Genomic DNA, 20,560 nt, shown 5'->3' with positions numbered 1-20,560 from the left:
AAATTGCTGTAAATTTACAGCAGAAACACTGCAGTAATATACCGTATTCCTTAAATACAGCAGATGTGCTGTAAAAAAGGTGGTTCACTCTGGGAGACACAGGTCAAGCTTGTCAAGGATGATTTTTTACAGTATTTTACAGTATTTCGCTGTTATTTGCAAAGCATGCTGGGAAAGTGACTGTTAATTTGTGCAATCTTGAGCAGCCTGTCTCTGAATGTCATAGCACTGGGGGCGGAGCTTCAACATCTCTTGCTGGTTATTGTTAGTTCTGTCCTATTCCTTAACACGTTATTTCAATTTATTTGTAAATTCACTGTAAATTCACTGTAAATTTTTATCTGTACTGTAAATTCTAAAATAAGTTAAAACATCCACAGTATAGTACTGTGTGTTATATAATGACAGTATTACTCAGTAAATAGAAATTACTGTAGTGTCCCTGAACTCCAGCTGCCAGTTCCATACAGGAACTTTGTTACAGTGAAGATTTGGCTACCACATGGATCTCATATGAATCTCACAGCTTTATAGTATGGTGTTATAACATCAGCAAAATCCTGTAGAGGCAGGAAATAGAATAGCACCGCTTATAAAGCTGCAATCCCGACAGGACTGAGGCACACCTGAGCCTTTAGATCCTGCCTGAGAAAGCCTTATTCAGCTCACATAGACACACTGCAGCAGTGCAGACTGGCTCTGCAGCTCCTCCTCCTGACACAGCGCTCTGATGATTATGGCAGGCAGTGCAGTGTGTGGTGCTGCAAACACACATGCACAGATCTCCCTTGAGTAGGTGGGAGAGCATCTACAGTTTCCTCATGTTACACTGCATACAGTATGTGCGTGCTGCATCGTCTCACGCCTTGGGGTTACACATGACCTTGGAGATGTGATATCAGTGACTGATTCCTTAAAGGAGAACCTCAACATTTTTAATCTTATATCTAGCTGCAGTATCTGTAGCATTCAGTCGATTAGCACAGATTTAATAAAGTACTAATAAAAGAACAAAAGAGACTGTGAACTTAAATCTCAATTATAATAGAAGCCAGTGGGCAGTTGAATTCAGCACCTGTCTTGCCCATTTGCTATTATATGTATGTTTTAAGTCAATGTTTTCTTCTGTTATTTTCTATGTCTGTACTAATCGACAGTAAGATATAGATGTGGTAAATAAGGTATTCCATGTGTTTCTGATATTCGGAGCATGGTGGTGCCATAAAAACATAATTTGATTTAAATTGCAGGTTATTATACAATAAATAATGTTTATGTAGTTATGTTTGTTTATGGGGTTATGGTTTCTCCAAATGACAAAGTCAGAAATGAAGATTGTTGTCTTGGAAAAAGAGGGAAAAGACCTTCACCTAAACCTTACATAACTGCTTTATTTCTGCCATCAAGTCCCGGTTGAGTCATCAGGTTTGTTCTGTCATTAGACCTATCACTGACCTCTGATCTCTGCAGAGAAGTGGGCGGAGTGCCTAGTGATGAAGAGCTGCAGTTGCCGGTCCAGATCACATGCTGTGAGGCTGATGTCCCAGGAGCGGATCCCTGCACACACAAAAACCAAGGCGTTTTACTGCACACGTTGGGCTGATATACAGAAAAGTACTATTTTACTGTGTCTACTCTGCTTTAATATTGTTCATATTGTTCAGCTTTTCTTATCTTTATACAGGGCTGTGCAATATATTGTTTGTTAATTAGTATCGCTGTGATATTGCAGAGGTTATAATATTTAACTGAGCCCTTCAGGCTTTTTTTTATTGTGTACAGACCAGATCTTGGGGATGGTCCATGACAATATGATCTCTAATCCAACAAACATAAATAATTCTGGTCAGAATAATACAGGCCAATATAACCATATCACTTTAAAGGGGATTTCCACCAATTTTTCAAAATGTCTGCATAAGTAAAGGTTTAAGATGTACACAGAGTCATTCAGAGTGGTTGGATATAAAATGCTCCGCTCTAGAGAAACTTACCAAGTCAAAATTGTTTACAGTGGTTGTGATAAGAACCAGACATTCAAAGAGATTAATGTCTGTAGAAGCTCCCTCACAGGTTCTAGAAGAACTACAAGAATTTGTTATGAATTTGCTGTTTGATGCCTGCTGAGACATTATTTTGCAATAGTTTTGAGATGAGAGATGAGCTTTCGGCCAAAAAGGTAAATTCATTCATGGCTGAAAGGTACATGCAGGGTGTTGTAAGGCAAAATAGTAACCAAAGAAAACTTTTTTTTTCACATTTACCACTATTGTATCTATAAGCGTATATTTGGATATCATGACCCCTGGTTCCTATCACCATCACTACAAAGAATTCTTAGTAAGTTTCTCTACAATGATGAATTTTACATCAAACCACTCTTTATGACTTTGTTTACTTCTCAATTATCCAGATATGTTTAAATAATTGGAGAAAAGTGGAAATCTTTGTTGATACATTACATTACATCATTGCATTATTACATTACATTGCAAGGAATATCACAAGACCGATACTGTATGCAGCAACATAACAGCAATATATTTTAACTGTACTGTGCCGCCATAGCTTCATAGTGCTTTTCTTCTTTCTTTCTGTGATTACTGATATATCTACAACCTTTGTAACGTTATGTGAGAGATTCACTCCAATTAAAAGTCAAAGGGAAACACGTGAAGTTACATTCAGCAGATTGGGCCAACTTGGAGATCACATTTGCAGAAAGCCACGATGAACTAGTGTGTGCTATCACAGCCACTACAACTTCTGTGGGACTTTTTTCCTCTGTGTTCGCTGAATATTCACGGAATCTCATTTAACGTTACATAACAGTGTCCAAAAACGCAGACGGCTCATGCAATCGCTCTGCGGCGAACTCGCTGAGCACAGCACTTAAAGGATTAGGGGATGAAATCAAATCCTCAAGCCTCTCGCCTTCTTTTCCTCATTATTTCTGTCTTTCCCCGCCACTGTACTTCCGAACGATTAAAATGCTTTTTTTCCTCCAATGAAGGCCGAAGTGCAAATCTTACACTCTGTACACTGCAGTCTTTGGGCTCTGAAATGCTGTGTCACTGAGCTGCTGTATAAGAAACAGAACCCCATCACCACCACTATCAGCACCTCCCAAACACAAAAGCTCCCCTCTCCTTGTCTTCTCAAAGATTTTTGACCCCAGTCCAAAAAACAAACACCCAGCCGAGACTCCTGGAGAATATCGATTCACTTTCACGTGTTAATTGCTATGGCGAAATCAATAAAGGCCAAGCAAAAGCACCCTTAGGTCGTTTCTGGAAGGCCAAAAAGAGCTTTTGTCATTCACTGAGAGTAAAACAAGTATTCAGACACTTGTGTATTTGTTATTTTATACACTTGCAATGCATATACACTATAGATCTACATATATGCTCTCTTGCACAAAGTTCATAATGTCTTCTGACTTTGTACTTAGACACACAAACAAAAACGTATGTATACATAGGCATAAACAAAGCTAGGTTTAAAAACAATTGATAAAGAAAAAAGTTCTCAAACACTGTATTAATACATACATAAGGTTAAAAAAGTGAATTAAGCTCTACATATTAATGTTGTAAAAATAAAAACGTTCTCATTATTGTCACAAAATTATCACAAAAATGTTCGCATTATTAAGCAACACTCAAATGGAAAAAGCAATAGCAAAGATCCTAAACATTCCTGTCAATACAGATTGTTTGATAATCTGCTATTAGAACTGAAGCTGGAACAACAGTTATGCAGAGAACAATAAGTGATGAACTGCACTGCAATCATCTCCATTCTTACACCCAACACAAAACTCCTCCGCTAAAAAGGAAGCACAGAGATGCGCATCCAAAATCCGCACATGAGCATTTAGACAAATCAGGACTCTTTTGTGACTATGTACTCTAGTCAGACCCAACAATAATAGATCTCTTAGGCAATAATTTAGCTCATTATGTTTGGAGAAAAAAGGATGGGCTGTGTGATCCCAAGAACACCCACAGTGAAATACGAAGGTGGGAGATTGTGTAAAGATTGTGAAGGTGCTTGCATGACCTAGACAATCTCCTGACTTGAATCCAATTGACGATTTATGGAGGATTTCCAAATTGCTAGTCCCACAGATGGACCCTTATAAGCTTGGCAACATGATGACATAATGGGCCAAAATTTTACCTCAATGCTGCAAAAAGTTAATTATTTCTCTCTAAGCACTAACAGCCAAAACCAGCTTTGTTTATGCTTATGAATACTTGTTTTTCCCACACAGTAGCTACCTATAACCACACAAGGGCTGAGCTGACAGATTCAGGGTGCTTACTGGCATTGCAAGTGAACCAACGATGATCGGAATAGCAAGTTGACAATCTGTTTTTTTTTCTCTCTAAATGAGGCCTAAAGTTCAGTGTTTGTTCAGTCTCAGATCAGCGGCTGTAGCTGCTGAGAGAGGCCAAGCAAGCGGATCACTTCTGTTACCCTGTACAGAGCAGTCTTCCACACCGGCGCTTCGCTTTTACACGGCCTTTGCATTTTCTGTTCTGTGGCGTGTTAAAATCAATCCATGATTTGATGTCCTAGACCAGGGGTGTCCAATCTTATCCACAGAGGGCCGGTGTGGCCTCAGGTTTTCACTCCAAACAAGCTGGAGCACACCTGATTCTGGTTTAATCAGTTTGTCTTAGTCTTCAAACATTTCATTAAGTGACCTCCTGCTTTGTTGGAGTGAAAACCTGCAGCCACACCGGCCCTCTGCGAATAAGATTGGACACCCCTGTCCTAGACACAAATTAAAGTGGCATTGCTGCCTACAGTTAGCATTTAGGCTATTTGTTATGCTATGCAGTACTCCGTAGCTCTTGTATCCTTCAGCCTCATCAGTTTGACACAATTCATGATTTTACATAATTTTCTTGTTTTTATTCATCATTCTCATAGTACCCAGTATACATTTTACAAATATGTCATACAACCACTGGGAATCCCTGTCTGACTGATCTATAGGCTAATAAATACAACCAAGCTAGCATTAGCGTAACTCTTACCGCAATAGTTAATTTTGGCATTATTCAGCACAAAATGGACATCAGAGACAAGTTTTAGAGAAAAGGCACCAAACTGAGGTGAAGTATCTACATAGCCAGGTGGCTACCTTGCTAACGTTAGCTCTTAGCCTGTGTTCCTCCTCATGTGATGAGTCATTTCTGTTATTTCAGTAATCCATTCTCTTTATTGTAATAATGATCTGAAGAGAGTTCCTACAGTTACACAATTGCAATTAAATACTTGGCTTCCTAGCAGTAACATAAGCTGTTTTAAAACAAATGAACAAGGCCTATCCCCAAAAATTACCCCCATGCAGTTCCTCCCACTTTCAAATTACATCTCCTGGCATTTAAACTGGAAGATGTCATTCTAGAGGCGATTGCAGCACCGCTTAGGATGTGACCATGTTGACAACAAATGTAGCTAATGGTTACATTTGTCATGACAAGGGTCATGGCCGGAGTGATGCTTTAAGCTGTGACAAACACTTGCCTTATTTTTTTTTTAGAATCTACTTTGAAGACTAAATTAAGATTGTATGATAACCTTATTTAACATAGTTAAAACATTTGAAATTAAATAGATTTTAGTTTTTCACACCACTTAAAAACTACTGAGCCACTAAAGTGCTACTATGAAAAAATGACATTGCATTCCCTTACAATATTTTTGCATTCCCTCACAAACTTTTTGCGCTCCCTTGCAATAGTTTTGCGTTCCTTTGCAAATGCAATGGATTTTGCAAGCGAACACAAAATTATTGCAAGGGAATGCAAAACTATTGTGAGAGAATGCAAAATTATTGTGAGGGAATGCAAAACTATTGTGAGGGAATGCAAAACTATTGTGAAGGAATGCAATGTGATTGCCTTAGTATTATTTTTTTAATCCATGGCTTTATGAAAAAACTGCAAAAACTGCTCCTTACATTGTGTGAACATTAATGACAAAAGGATCAACAGAAATTTTGGAAAGCAAATATTAGCAAATATAAGCAAATATAACATTTCTGTTGATAAAGTTACAATTTTGGAGAGTTTCTCTTATGACAGTGACAAGATGCTTGAATTGCCAAAGCTCTAAAACAGTGTTCTCTGATGATATTTGTTTTGCATGAGAAGCCAGCTAAGAGCATAAACTGGGCTAGCAATACATTAGCATTAGCATTAGCTTAGCATTACGTTCTGGATGTGAAAAAGCACAAAGTAATGTAAAATGAAATAGCAATGTCCTATTCACTGTTTCTTGGACGTATGTTTAGCAAGCATTCATTAGCAGCTCCCACCAGTCTGTACTAGTGTGGTTCTGGTGAAGAAAATCTTGCCCAACAGATTTTCTTGAGCTTTAAAGTTGATGTGTTCCATGAAGAAGGAATTATCATTCTAATCACAGCTTCATATCAAATCAGACCAGGTGTCTGACGATGTGACATTATGAGCCTGATATATGGAGCCTACATTATCCAATAAATCAATCATCCACTCCACAGGACTGGATAAATGAATCATTCTCTTCATCTAAAGACGCAGTTAAGCTGTCACTTAGCTAAAGTACTTCGGCAGTGCAGATATTAGCTCTGCAGATATTAGAGACCGACTGTAGAGTAAAGCCTCTGCAGCTATATTCGTTATCTCACACAGAAGTTAGAACACTGTCACTGGGGCAAAGTTCTGTAAGGTAGAGCCATCACACCCTCAGGCATTTTCAGCACAAGTAGGCCTATACATTCGTACCTTGGGGACAGACGATGAACCCTCAGGAGGGCATTTATGTTCACTGGGCCTTAGGGAACAAAACAGACCCTTGATATACCTTCCTATCGGACAGCGTAAACGGATAAGACACCAACCGTATGTTTATAGGATAAGACGCCAAGTGAATGATCATGATGGGATTCCAACAGGATAATCAAGCTAAATAAGAACTTTGGGATACTTTCATAGACTAAACTATAATTTTAAGGCTCCACACTGAAAAAAGTGATTCACTGAAATAACTTTTTTTGTCATTTCCACATGAATAAAATATATTGCACCAACATAGTTATTGCATAGGGATTTTTGTGCTACTGCAGTGAGTGTGGATTAGTTTCGCTTGTATATATTTCGTTGCTGAGCCAGCTCGGTCCTCATTGCCTACATGCAGGCAAGAAATATTCTGCTGAAATAGGACATGTCAAATATGCAATGGATGAATGAACACATACCATCTTTCTTAAAGGGAAATTGCATTGCATAATTCAGGCACTGAGATAAAAAAGTCAGTCAGAGATGTGAAATGCTTAATTGTAGAGAAACTTATCAACTCTGATTTCTTTACAGTGGTGGTGATAGGAACCAGGGGTCACAATGTCTGCAACACAAATATAGCCATTTTATTTACTATCCAAAACCAAGAGCGAACTAACTCATGTCGTCTGAGCTTTTACATACAATGCTGATAATGGTAAAACAGTGGAAATCTGAAAAAAAAAAAAAAAACCTCATAACGGCCTGCATGTACCTCTCTGCCTTGAATAGTGTTTCAAAAATAAGTTTTATAGGCCAAAAACATGAAGCAAAGCTCTTGTAAAACAATATCTTAGACACTAGGCAGTGTTTTCATAATCATTTTATGTAATATGTTTCTGGGCAGGAGCTTTTAGAGGCATTAAACTCTTCAGATGTCTGGTTCCTATCACCACCACTGTGATCAATTCTTACTCACTACGTTTCACCAGAACGGAGCATTTCACATCAAATTACTCTGAATTACTCTGTTTACATCTTAGCCATTTAATTATGTAGAAATTTTGGAAAATCAGAACAAGAGCTATTTAAAGCCTTATCCACAGAAAAATTTTGCTTTGAATTCACACAATTCCAACATGTCAGGTGGTTGAACACATCTAGAATAGAATAGAATAGAATAGAATAGAATAGAATAGAATAGAATAGAACAGAATAGAACAGAACAGAATTATAGGTTATAAGCATTCTTGGCAAGCAGTATACAAACATAAAATATCAATTCTTACATGCTAAACATTAAGAGTGATTTGGGAGGCTCAATCTGGTGGGAATTAGGGATGCACTGATATGGGAATTGTCGGCCAACACAATATCCAATACTTTTCATGTGCATATCTGTCAATGTCTATACCAATGACAACACAAACATTTATAAAATGTAGAAATTGGAACTAAATATACCTGCATTAGCATTACAGGGAAATATAACATTTAGTAGAGGGTTACAAATGCAGTAAAATGACTAAAATGCAGATATTTTAGCACAGTAGCCAGGCATCACCTAAACATTCTGTTCTTCTAGAATACATCATTAAATATCAGTCTGAAATATTAGTCTATATCTGCGGATACTGAAATCATTCCTCTATCATTGTGCAAAGACTAATTCATCCTGCTCTAAGTCATTGTAAAGAGGATGGCTCAGGTCACACACTGTAACAAGAACCTTCACATGCAGTGCAATTCTATCCAGCTCATCCAGCTGCTCCTGCTGCCTACCAATGAGTTTGTCAGACATTCTAATGATCCTGGCAAGCTTGGCTTTATCTCTGATAGTCAAGTTCCCAATATCCCAACACAGGTCTTGCCAAAGAAGACAAACTGAAAGACTGTGTGTCTATATGTGCTACCACTTGACATGTCTGAATAATGTTATTTTAAAGCAGTGTGGAGGAGGCAGTGCTGTAACGCCCCCCTCACGGCGCAGTGCCCACTCAAAGCACAAACAGCAAGCGTAGTTCTTTCTAGGTGAAATAAAACAGCTCATGCAGTCTACTTGCACTGCTGGACTGGACACCTACACGTTTATACAGCAATGTCCTTCACTCTGCAGTTAAACTGGCGTGAATACCGGTACTGCCCCCCTCAGTCTAGGCATGCGCACAGCTTGGAGTAAGTGCTGTGTCAGCAAAGTAGAAACTGAAACATGCACCAATTTTCTGCATCATGTCTTTCTGCAAAGGAGACAGAGCTCTGCTATCAGAATAGAGATGAAACCTACAGACATTATACACATCTAAGTTATACAAATGTAGTTAAATAAATAGAGCCAATGACATAACAGAGTATATATTAGTCTAATACATATATGAAAACATAAAAAAATGTGAAATATTTACTACAAGTAAAAAGGTAATAAAACAGCCTTTAATTTAAAATGCATAGGCCTACTGCATCTGCGGTGCCTACAGTGATATTTGCATGGTGAAACAGATGCTCTAGATGATCAATACAAGCAGGTGAAGCAGACTGAAGCCTCTCTGCTCCAGGCCGCTGCGCCGGAGCTCTGCAGTCTGCTCTCCGGGCTGATGGCAGTGACGGCGCTGGTGTCAGTGTCACTCACCGCGCTCGATGTGCTGCCTGACGGCCTGCAGCTGCTGCTCTGTGCCGATCTCCCCGATCACGATCAGCATGTAGAAGTCCGCGCGCTTCTCTCCTCGCTGCTGCAGCCGCGCCGCGCGCTCCTCGCCGCGGGGCCCCGTCTCCATGGCAACGGCGCCCGCAGCCGACGCCAGGCCTGAATCCATCTCCATGACAACAGCGACTACTGCAGCTGCTGCTGCTGCTGGCGCGAGAGAGAGGAGCAAAGTTAAGGAGGGAGGAGGGAGCCGCGCGCTGATTGGTGGAGAGAAGCTAGCTTCTGAGTGATGTCACGCCTGACGATCCAAAAAAAAAAAAGTTGACAGGGTAGAAAATTACAATATGAATAAAAAAATATAAAAATATAAAAATATATATAAAAAAATACGAATAACGACATCATCGATGTTGTTTTTATGATTATGATTATTATGATGATGATGATGATTATTATTATTATTATTATTATTATTATTATCAGAAGTCGTACACACCTGTACATGTTGTAACATGAGTTTTCTGGGTTTATTACAGTCCTAAAATAAAGGTGCCAGTAAGTGTTCTTCACGCATTGCCATAGAGGAACCACTTTTACTTCCCTAAAGAACTTTTCAATGGTTGGTTCTTTGTAAATAAGATATGTGAATATGGAGAACCATTTACAGAGCCTTCCTAGAACGTAAACGGTTTAGGAAGAACTCTTAAATTGTTACCTTTACATTATGTGAAGGTTCTTTAAAACTTTAAAATTTTCAAACATGGTTCTTTCGGGGACCAAGAGTGGTTCTGATGGCATCACTCAAAGAACGTTTTATGACACCTTTATGTTTAAAAGTGTAGAGAGTGATGGCATAAAATCACTTAAGATGGTTATCCAAGGGTTCTTTAATAAAGGAAATGGCTCTATTTAGATCCATGCGTTCTTTAAAGAACCATATACAATACATTCTCTATCAATCTGAAGAGCCATTTCACCATGCAAAGAACCATTTAAGCATGAAATGGATCTATAACTCATTAATAGGATCTATAAGTCTCTGAATAGGACCATTCCCTTTACTAAAGAACCTTTGAAGAAAGTGTGTAGAAGTAGCAGCAGAAGTAGCAATATTACCAACAATAACAAAAATAATAATAATATTTATCAAGAAATAAAAAATAGTGTTTTGGACTGGACAGGCAAAGGAGAAAAAAGCTCTGTGAAAATGTCAGAGACCACCCTTTATTTATTTAATTTCCAGTCAAAACAGTCAAATGTTATTTGTTTTTTTGTGTTAGGAAAAAAGCAGAAAACATACATTTAACAGAAAATGATACAGAAGCCTCAACAACTAAATATAATATGTAATCTATCAGTATGCTGTGTGTCTGCTCTTTACATTTATTACAGCTTCCATTCTTTTCAGGACTTGCTTTCAGAAATTTAAAGAAATCTTCAGGAGCTTTTTCTTACATCTTCCAAGTTCAGTCTTAGAATTTTTTGCTTCTTACAATCCAAGTAATCCAACCCATTCAATGAGGTTGAGGTCAGGACTCTGGTGTGGTCAGTCCATTGTTCTGAGAACAACAGCAGCTTCTTTGATTTGCAAATTTTCTTCTTTTTGTCTGTTTCCCTTTCTTAGTAAGAGCTTCTTGACATCTACACATCTTTTCAGACACAGAGTGTTGAGTTGTCTTCTCACAGTGGAAGGACAGACAGAAACACCTGGGGATTTTTTCAGATCTGAAGTGAGGGCGGAGATTGATTTTCTCCTCTCTCTCAAAGATGAAAGCTTCAAGTGCTGCTTATCTGGAGGGGACAGTTTTGGCGCTCTACCAGGTCATGCACAGTTGTTAGGAATCCCATTTTCTCTGTATCTTTTAATTGTTTTTTGAACTACACTTTTTTGAACTCCTGCTTTCACACATTTTCCTTTAATTGTCCCCTTCCTAAGGCAAGTGGACTGTCTTATACCTAATATCCTCTGAAATATCTCCCTGAAAAATGAAAAAATTGAAATGAAGGGTGGTCACAGTACTGTCAGATCAGAGAAAGACAACAGTTCATTAATTTCTCTGTTATAAATAAGTTCTATTAGCCTTAACCACTGATTGGTCTAAACTCCAGAATGTTCTTCAGCTTAAAACACAACCATACAGAGATCCTGACAGGCAGACAATGAAGAGGAGAGAAAGACAGACAGAATGATCCGCTTGTGTCAGCGACTCGTGCTCGGATGGTGTAAGTTGAGATGGGATCTGGAGCTTCAGTGGGGATTGAAGTGCTGACCATCTGACTGGAAATGGCCCGTCTGAGGTTTCTGCCTGTCTGAAGCTAGGAGTTAAAAGTGAGTTTTCCACCCAATTTTAGATTAGCTATCGGCCAGGGACTTGAATGTGTGCAGACTGCAGAGTCTTCTCTCTCTCTGTATATGCAGCCCTTATCAAAGCAGCTTTGATCTGTTAGTTTAAGGCCAAGACTGCTGAGATGTGCCTTCCAGATGTTTATATAGCTAAATGATGCTATGGAGAAAAACATAAAGGGGGGGATTTTTTTATTTGAATGAATTTCAACATCAAAACACTACACAGTTCAGCACATCCTAGTGTCCCTTTCATCCAGGAAGAACCGACTGATTCACAGCAGGAAAAGGCCTACAGCGAACTAGCAGAGAGAGAGAGAGAGAGAGAGAGAGAGAAAGCGAGAGAGAGAGAGAGAGAGAGAGAGAAATGGTGCAACCGTATCTGCAGGAAAGAAAACCTTCTACAATATATGACCTGAGACCTTTCAGTTATTTTTAATACTCAAAAATGATCCAAATCAGTAAAATATGTAATTCTGCAAAATGTCAATATTAAGTGCAGCTGCATATTACGTAGAGATGACAACACCTATACATACTGACTCTGTTCTATTAGACCAAATGGAAATCTGTGGCATAGTTGAAGTTCGTACGATGACTATGAAGGGCAGCCACGAAATCCAACCTCTATTCTCACTGTGATCTACATCATTCACATTTTGTCCCTGATTATTCACATATACAGTACTGTGCAAAAGTCAGAGACCACCCTGCATTTATTTAATTTCCAGTCAAAATGGCCATTAAGTACAAGTTATTCATATTCAGGAGATGTTTCTGAGGAGATCAGAAATAAGCAAATGCTCAATATATCTTTAAGTAACATTCAACTAAACATCCATCATATGCAACTAAATTTTAAGATTAGTGTGAAAGAGTTTATAGGGCGGCACAGTGGCACAGTGGGTAGCGCTGTTGCCTCACAGCGAGAATGGCCTGGGTTCGATTCCCTGCCGGGTGACCAGGGTCATTTCTGTGTGGACTTTGCATGTTCTCCCCATGTCTGCGTGGGTTTCCTCTGGGTACTCTGGTTTCCTCCCACAGTCCAAAGACATGCATGTGTGAATGTATATGTCTGTCTGCCCTGCGATGGACTGGCGACCTGTCCAGGGTGTATCCTGCCTTCTGCCCAATGACAGCTGGGATAGGCTCCAGCACCCCACCATGACCCAGAAGGATAAGCGGTTTAGATGATGGATGTATGTGAAAGAGTTTATTGAATCTATCCCTAACACTAAACCCAAGACCTGGTAGACCACCATCAAGCCCCCATCAGATAAACAGCACCTAAAGCTTTCATCTTTGAGAGAGAGAGGAAAAAAATTATGATCCACTCTTGCTTCAGATCAGAAAAATTCACAGGTGTTTCTGTCCATCCTTCCACTGTGAGAAGACAACTCAACACTATGAGTCTGAAAGGATGTGTAGCTGCAAAGAAGCCCTTACTGAGGAAAGAAAATAGACAAAAAGAAGAAAATATGCAAACCAACTTCTTAGCCTGAACTTTGGAGATGTGGAAAAATATCCCTGCAGATTTCTTTGAAAAACAAAATAAAATGTCCAAAAAGAAAGATGTAATAAAGACCATGTAATAATGACCATTTTCAGTGGAAATTAAACACATGAAGGATCAGAAGTCTCAGACTTCTCAGCTACATTTCATTTAGACACTAATATTTTGAGTGCTGTAGTTACAGATTTGAATAAAGGCCCTCTACCAGTACCATAATGCTTTTAATGGAAAAAGGATAAACAAAGTTACAGGAAACAGAGCTATTTTGAAGCTGAATGGAAATTAGAGGGGAATGTATCCCTCCAGCTGTGGGTGCTGAATGCTGCAGTAACCTTGCTTCACTACAGTCAGACATGGAGTGAGTCAGCAATCCAATCGCCTAGAAAAGGCCTGGGCTCCTACTGCCACCTGCTGGCTACAAGTAGGAAATACTTTTGCTTATTTGCCCAAGACGACACTATCTCTTCATATTCCAATTCACTTAATGTTAAATTTGATTCATAGTGTTGCTGCAGACTCTATGCAGGTGCTGAAACTGGCAGTATGGTAGAGATATGGAGCCTCAGGTGGTCCAGGTGGGCAGATGTTACAGCATTTCTGTCTAGCTCATTATCGATGCTGGTATTTTTAGGTGCAGTGTGCTACACTTTATTGACCACCAGCCACAGAGAGCAGCATCTGTCCACTCCATTGTGAAGTCATCCAAAGGTTGTAGTCAAGGGTGACGAGAGCCTTTCTGGAAGTAGTGTCTGGAATATTCTAGAGTTAGAGCAAGGTGGAATGACATAGTCATTACCACAGCCTGTGCAGCCTGTTTCCATCTCCTCAGTATGTATTATGTCTTACTAAGCATCTTCCAAGCTTCCAGTAGATGTTAATGATAGAAAGTTGGCACATGTTTAAAGAGCTGATTTGTAAATAGACCACATAACTGCGCTTCAGCCTGATTATTTTGCTTAACATAATATTAGTAAAGTTACGCAGTGATTTTTAAAGGGTCTGTATCATACAGTTTTCTTGAATTTCACTTATTTTTTCTCCAGAAGTCACAGACATAATTCATTTTCATCCCTCCAACTGTGACCATTTTTCAACATCTGTTTATTTCTTGAATTAAACACACTGTTTTTGTTACTGTACCTTTAACTTCTTAAAATCCCAGGCTTATTCCATACTAAGACTTATTATTAAGTAACTACAGGGACTTTAGTGCAAACTGGCTGGGCTATTTTTAGGTTACAGAAGTGGGTAATAAAGCTTTGTGCCCACCAGTGTGCCCTGGCCATGTAAGGGGTTGACTGATTTATGCGAATGAACTCCATTCTGATGGTTGTCCTGTATCACGTCTCAGTCAAAAAGCAGGTTAAAACAGGCCTTTTAATTTCAGCATAAACTGACAAGCCTAAACCGCTGAAGGCTAACTAGGCAGATATATGTAATGGTATTGGATTTGTGACACCACAAAAAAAAATTTCAATGGTTTTTACAGCTTAGTTTCCATGTATGGACAATAAGGACTGGGATGAATGGTACATTTTTAAACTTAAGTGTTTGCATACCATATCAAACATTTGGTTATTTTTTTTATTTACTAAAAAGCAAGGAAAACTCATTGATTTGGGCCCTGTAAAGTTCTTTTGTGCACACCAGGCTTACTCTATATAAAGATTCCTGGAGGCCTACAAGAAATGCACATTCATTATTGTGAGTCAACAGACAAGGGGCTGTGATTGCATTATATACAGATGATAACATAAATGAGGAAAATAGTGCTCCAAAATGTTTCATCTACATCTATATGTAATGGGTTTTGTAGGTTTCTTCTTCTAATTGTTAACCCCTTAATGGACAGGGCCCACCAGCGGGCCCAAAGTTTTACTACACACTTCTATAACCCAAAAATAACTCGGCTAGTTTGCATTGCAGCGGGCCCAAAGTTTTACTACACGCTTCTATAACCCAAAAATAACTCGGCTAGTTTGCATTGTAGTCCGTGTAGTTACTGAAAAATAAGCTTTAGTATATCATGAACCTGGGATTGTAAGGGGTTAATGAATTTGTGGTGAGCAATGTTATTGTCTAGCATCTTCTTTAGCTCTGTATGACCCCGATACCACAGAGTGTAAGTGACTTATCTTAATATAAACTCTCATCTTATGTAAACTGATTACATAATCAAATATAGTCAACCAGTGAATGCAGATACGACTAGTTTCTTTCACTTCATGAACATTTACTCACTCACTGGGATCACAGTGCAGTTAACTGTGTAAGTGAACACTAGCTGGACCTGAAGCTTCCTATGACTCAATAGGCCAAACTCAATCAAAAGCGCTTTGGAAGCAACTTTGACATCAGTACATTTTCAAAGTAAGAACTTCGGCCTTTGGATGTCTCACAGCTTTTCCTCGCTTCCGCATGGCATCTCTAGGGGGCAACAGCACATCTCCCTTTTCACTTTATGTCAGACCATGAACATTCCAGTATTATGCATTTCTGAAAAATAACTTTGCAAAGTTTTTTTTTGAGCAACACTCATGTAGCATCAGAATAAACAACCCTCATGTCAAATCAGGCCAAGGGTCAGTTTCCGAACCAATTTATCTCACACATTGATGATCTTTGCTTACCACCACCGTAGGCACGGAGATGTTGACCAAGAAGCATTTGAGAAACATCCCGATGACTCTCACGAGTGATTTGACAATGTTCTTTGCACAGCAACGCTTTTGGAAAAAGCTCAGCCATCATTATGTGAGAGGCTGAAGGCCAACAACACTGAGAAATCATCAAGTCACTGGGGGAGAAAGACCATGACACAGCAAGGCTAAAAGAACAGACTTAAAAGCTCATCAACCCTAAATCTGGATTTATTGGTGTTGAAACTTTTTACTGGTCGTTTTTTTACTGCTTGAACGTTAGTGAAGAACATTAAATTGAACAAAGCTGGTGAGAATTGGGTACTGAAACCTAATAGGACAGAAGCTGTTCTATGGTGTTTGAGTTTGAAGCCATTTTATTCTAAATATTCGTTTGTTGAGACGATTAAAACAAAGGCTTTCAGAACACAAAGCTTTAGCTTATAGCCGCAGGACATCTTTTGTCTTGGCCTACTTTATAGATTCCCTTTCATAGCTCTCATTGCAGCAGCCTGGCTCCGTTTCTTCTGACCAAACAGACGTCATTCAACTGCATTCAACTACAAAAACTACACAGTGACGGCAATGAACTGAAGACGTCATTCTATGCAGTAAATGCAGTCAGTTTGTATGTTTTGATTTTATTCTAATTGGACAAATGAAAGCAACAGAATCTCTACAGCGCAAAAACCAATTGCAGTGAACTCCAACATGACCAGCTCTCACTCTTGTATGAACTAAAAACATGATACATGTACCAGAGTGACCTTCCAAATGAAATTCAGCAGGCAGACTGGATCCAGCATGGCAACAAACGACACACTGAGAGTTTCCCAAGCATTGCAGCACGATACAGTTTCTCTGTTAAGTTTGCTGCTATTCACAGAGCTACAATCCATCAAGAGAATAAGCCTTGATAAAAGATATTGAGCAGTTCTTTTTTTGTAACTCTGGGCAATCGATATGTTCCAGCACATGTTTTTATATATAAAAAAAAATCCAGCCTACCTATTTGGTAAGGATGAATGGGGCTGGCCAACCAATAGGTTTATGACTGTGCATACACAAACACACAGCCTGCATCCCCTGGAAACAAGTGATTTTCACCAGCTGGAATGGGCAAATCTAGAGAGACTGCTGCTGGAAGAATTCTTCAAAACTGTACATTTTCCAAATGTACTGAGCGTAGAGTACAGTAGAATGACACTGAACTGTATGCATGTATATGAAAAAACTACATTCATAGTGAAAATAAATCTGCTTCTAATTGCCCCAAAGTAATATATATATATATATATATATATATACACACACACATTTTTTATGAACTCAATTAGAGACACATGAACTCAATTCTAGCTATATCTTAATATTTTCTCAAAATATAAGCTGTTGAGAGACAACTGGGCATCAATCATAACACTTCTGGTTCGACCGTCACACTCATTTGAAATAACTTATACACAGACTGGTTTACAAAAAGACATAATGGGTCACTTTAATTCACAAACATTTATGTTACATTTTACTGACATTATTACAGACGTGCAGCGCTTTAACACATGAACAGAACTTTACAGAAACGTTTCTTTAGTGAATTCTTGCACTTAAAAAAATATCTATACAAATGACTTTGATACTTTTGGACGGTGTGTGTGTGATCTCCCCCTCCCCCCCGAAGACCCTGGAAATGCTTTGCCCCCTCACAAGCACTTGAGCAGGAAGAAGTTGCAGAAGGCTCCCCGGGGACAGTCGCACATCTTCCCAATGCGCGAGCCTTTCCTCACCGCACACTGCTCTCCAACATCACACTGCAGAGAAGCAGACAGCATTTATTACAGATTAACATTCATCAGATGAAGCATTCTCACATCAAATGACAGGAAACCACAGTCTTCACATGCATATTAATGAGCACTGAACTACAGTGTCTACAGGAGAGAGAAAATGAATGGAACTTTGAATGGAAGTTAATGGATCAAAATTTTTCCAAAGTAATTTTGGAGCATTTCTGTTGCTCCATTCATCATAATATTTTAACATATTCTATAGTAGCTGACATTTTTATTTTCTGTATTAAAAAGTGGAGATATAAGGTTTTGTTATATACCTTTTGATATAAGGTATTGTTTTATTTTGGCAATTATTGAATTATTGATGCTGTTGTTTTTTAGAATATACAAATTTGTATAGTCAGTGTTATTGTTAGTGACTTGATACATGACTTAATATTATGATAATATTAACATTACTCAACGTTACATAATATATCCAATTACATAAGTCCAATTCATGTCTATTTACCATGGGAACCTGTCCAAATTTCTTCTCCCAAGGTGGAATTCTTTTGGTCTGCAGCTTCTCAAGGACTTCATGAAGAGCACCAAGCTGTTAAAACATGAAGGTTCAAAGTATCAGTGGAAAAACAAACAAACAAACAAACAAACAAAAACACCATCAATAGCACTGCATTAGTGGTTAAAGGAAATAAAACTACTGCTACATGCAACTAACCATCAACTATTTGCTATATATGTGTGTATATAACTATATTATATTATACACATATATATATATATATATATATATATATATATATATATATATATGTATGTATTCTTCATCATCTGTGCAAGAGACATCATAAATACAGTATACATAGATGTTAACGTGCGTAAAGCTGTATGAACCTTACTGTGACAAGAAATGTAAAACGTTTTAATCACTTTAAACAGTGTCGCGCGCTAAGAGCGCATGAACTCACCAGTTGTTTTTCGCTGGTCAGGTTGGGGTCTTTAGGGTAAAAGTCTCGGATGGCTCTGGTGTCCAGCTCCAGTTCGTTGTCCGTGGTGTCCGTGTCCTGTGCGCTCGCGCTGAGCAGCAGCAGCAGCAGTAGTGCGCCCCGCACGCTCGAGCTCTCCATGGTGCTGATCCGGGCAGCGCGCGCCGCTCTGCCTGTACTGGTCCAAGCTTTGGGCTGTAGAAACTCAAACTCCTCAGCTGTGTGTGCCCCCTCTTCTCTCCGTGCCCCCTTTTATGTGCCCCGCCGCGCGCGCTGCCCCGCCTCTGCTCGCGGAGCGCTGCGTAAGCGGAGCCTCGTTGCGCAAATGCGCAGAGAGTTGACATCAAACAGCGTTAATCACAACCTTCAGACTGTTTTTTTCCCCTTTTTTCATTTTTTTCCCACTTTTCTCAGGACGTGTGTGTCAGCGCGCTGAGGAGGAGAGAGGATTTGAGCATTTTCAACAGCTCTGCATCCGCGCACCTTGGTGAAGCTTCTCAACTGCGCACTAAATGTCCCATCAACAGTGTTAAATTAAGACCTGTAATGTCGAGCTTACATCTACTTCTATCCTCTGGTTCTTTAGTATAGGGATTGTTCTGTTTGGAACTATTATGAGTTCTATATAGAACCATTTCATGATAAAACGATTCTTTGCATGGTGAAATGGTTCTTCAGATTGATGGAGAATGTGCTGTGTGTGGTTCTAAACAGAACCTTCTTGAAAAAGGTTCTATATCACACCAACAAAGGTCTTGTTTCAGAGTATTGTTACAAGCTTGACATCGTAACAATAGCAGAACTCTTTTTGGTGCTATATAGAATCATTTTAAAAACCACATACAAAACATTCTCCATCAGTCTGAAGAACTATTTCACAATGCAAAGACATAGCATGAAATCATTCTATATAGAGCTCATGGTTCTAAATAGAACCATTCCCTTTGATAAATAACTCTCGAAGAACCATCTATTTTAAGAGGGCACAGTGTTCAATTCAGTGTTGATTTAACATCTACAATGATGAATTAATTAATACTATGATCACTGCATTGGGGCCAGTTTCCCAGACTCAGATTAAGTCTAAAGCTAGACCAAAAAGAATTTTCAATAGTGACAGAGGCAATTTAGCCCAAGACTAGGCTTAATCCACATTTAAGCAACCAGACCTAATGGTGTTAAATTTACGAATGGACATCTCCAATGTTGAATTAATGCACTTACAGTGATAAATTGAAACCTATAGTGTTGAATTAACATCTACAGTGATTAATCAACACATTTATAATATTAAAACTTGCACTATTGTATGAATATACAATCACATACAATCCTACAGATAGCACTGTCACCTCACAGCAAGAGGGGCCTGGGTTTGATTCCCATGCCGGGCAACCAGGGTCCTTTCTGTGTGGAGTTTGTAAGTTCTCTCTGTGTCTGTGTAGGTTTCCTTCCACAGTCCAAAGACAAATTGGAGATGCTAAATTGGCCCTAGGTGTGAATGTGTGCATGAATGTATATGTCTGTGTGTCTGTCTGCACTGCAATGGACTGGTGTCCTGTCCAGGGTGCTTTTGCCCAATGAGTGCTGGGATAGGCTCCAGCACACCCTGCAACCCAAGAGGATAAGCAGCATAGGTAATGTGATGTGTCTGTGAAAACAGCCATTAAGTAAGTTGTTAATTTTCTGAGATATTTCTGAGGAGATGAGATATAAAATAATCTAGTTGCACAAACAAGGGGAAAGTCAAAAGTCAAATTACATACTCAGATTGTTTTATTTCCAAGTGGTGAGGAAAATTCAGTTTTCCATGATGTGGACCCTTTAAAAGCTACAGAGAAAATGGGACTCCTAACAACCGTGCA

General features: G+C 39.0%; 1 protein-coding gene across 1 annotated transcript; it reads right to left on the bottom strand.

Annotated features, from left to right (window-relative positions):
- Positions 1-17,385: 17,385 nt before the first annotated feature.
- On the bottom strand, positions 17,386-18,915 carry cart2 (cocaine- and amphetamine-regulated transcript 2). Its single transcript, XM_036567812.1, has 3 exons — positions 18,678-18,915; positions 18,218-18,301; positions 17,386-17,724 (listed from the first exon to the last, which is right to left on the bottom strand). Exons 1-3 carry the CDS (start codon positions 18,834-18,836, stop codon positions 17,617-17,619), a joined length of 351 nt encoding a protein of 116 aa, XP_036423705.1. The 5' UTR covers positions 18,837-18,915; the 3' UTR covers positions 17,386-17,616.
- Positions 18,916-20,560: the final 1,645 nt, after the last annotated feature.

This window comes from Colossoma macropomum, unplaced genomic scaffold (assembly GCF_904425465.1).
Source record: "Colossoma macropomum unplaced genomic scaffold, Colossoma_macropomum, whole genome shotgun sequence".
Classification (NCBI taxonomy): domain Eukaryota; kingdom Metazoa; phylum Chordata; class Actinopteri; order Characiformes; family Serrasalmidae; genus Colossoma; species Colossoma macropomum.
This window is presented reverse-complemented; position numbering and strand designations above follow the sequence as displayed.

Coding starts and splice junctions, on each gene's coding strand:
- cart2 (XM_036567812.1), bottom strand. CDS start 18,836: ATGGAGAGCTCGAGCGTGCGGGGCGCACTACTGCTGCTGCTGCTGCTC. Junction 18,302..18,677: donor TGACCAGCGAAAAACAACTG/GTGAGTTCATGC, acceptor ATGTTTTAACAG/CTTGGTGCTCTTCATGAAGT. Junction 17,725..18,217: donor AATTTGGACAGGTTCCCATG/GTAAATAGACAT, acceptor GCTTCTCTGCAG/TGTGATGTTGGAGAGCAGTG.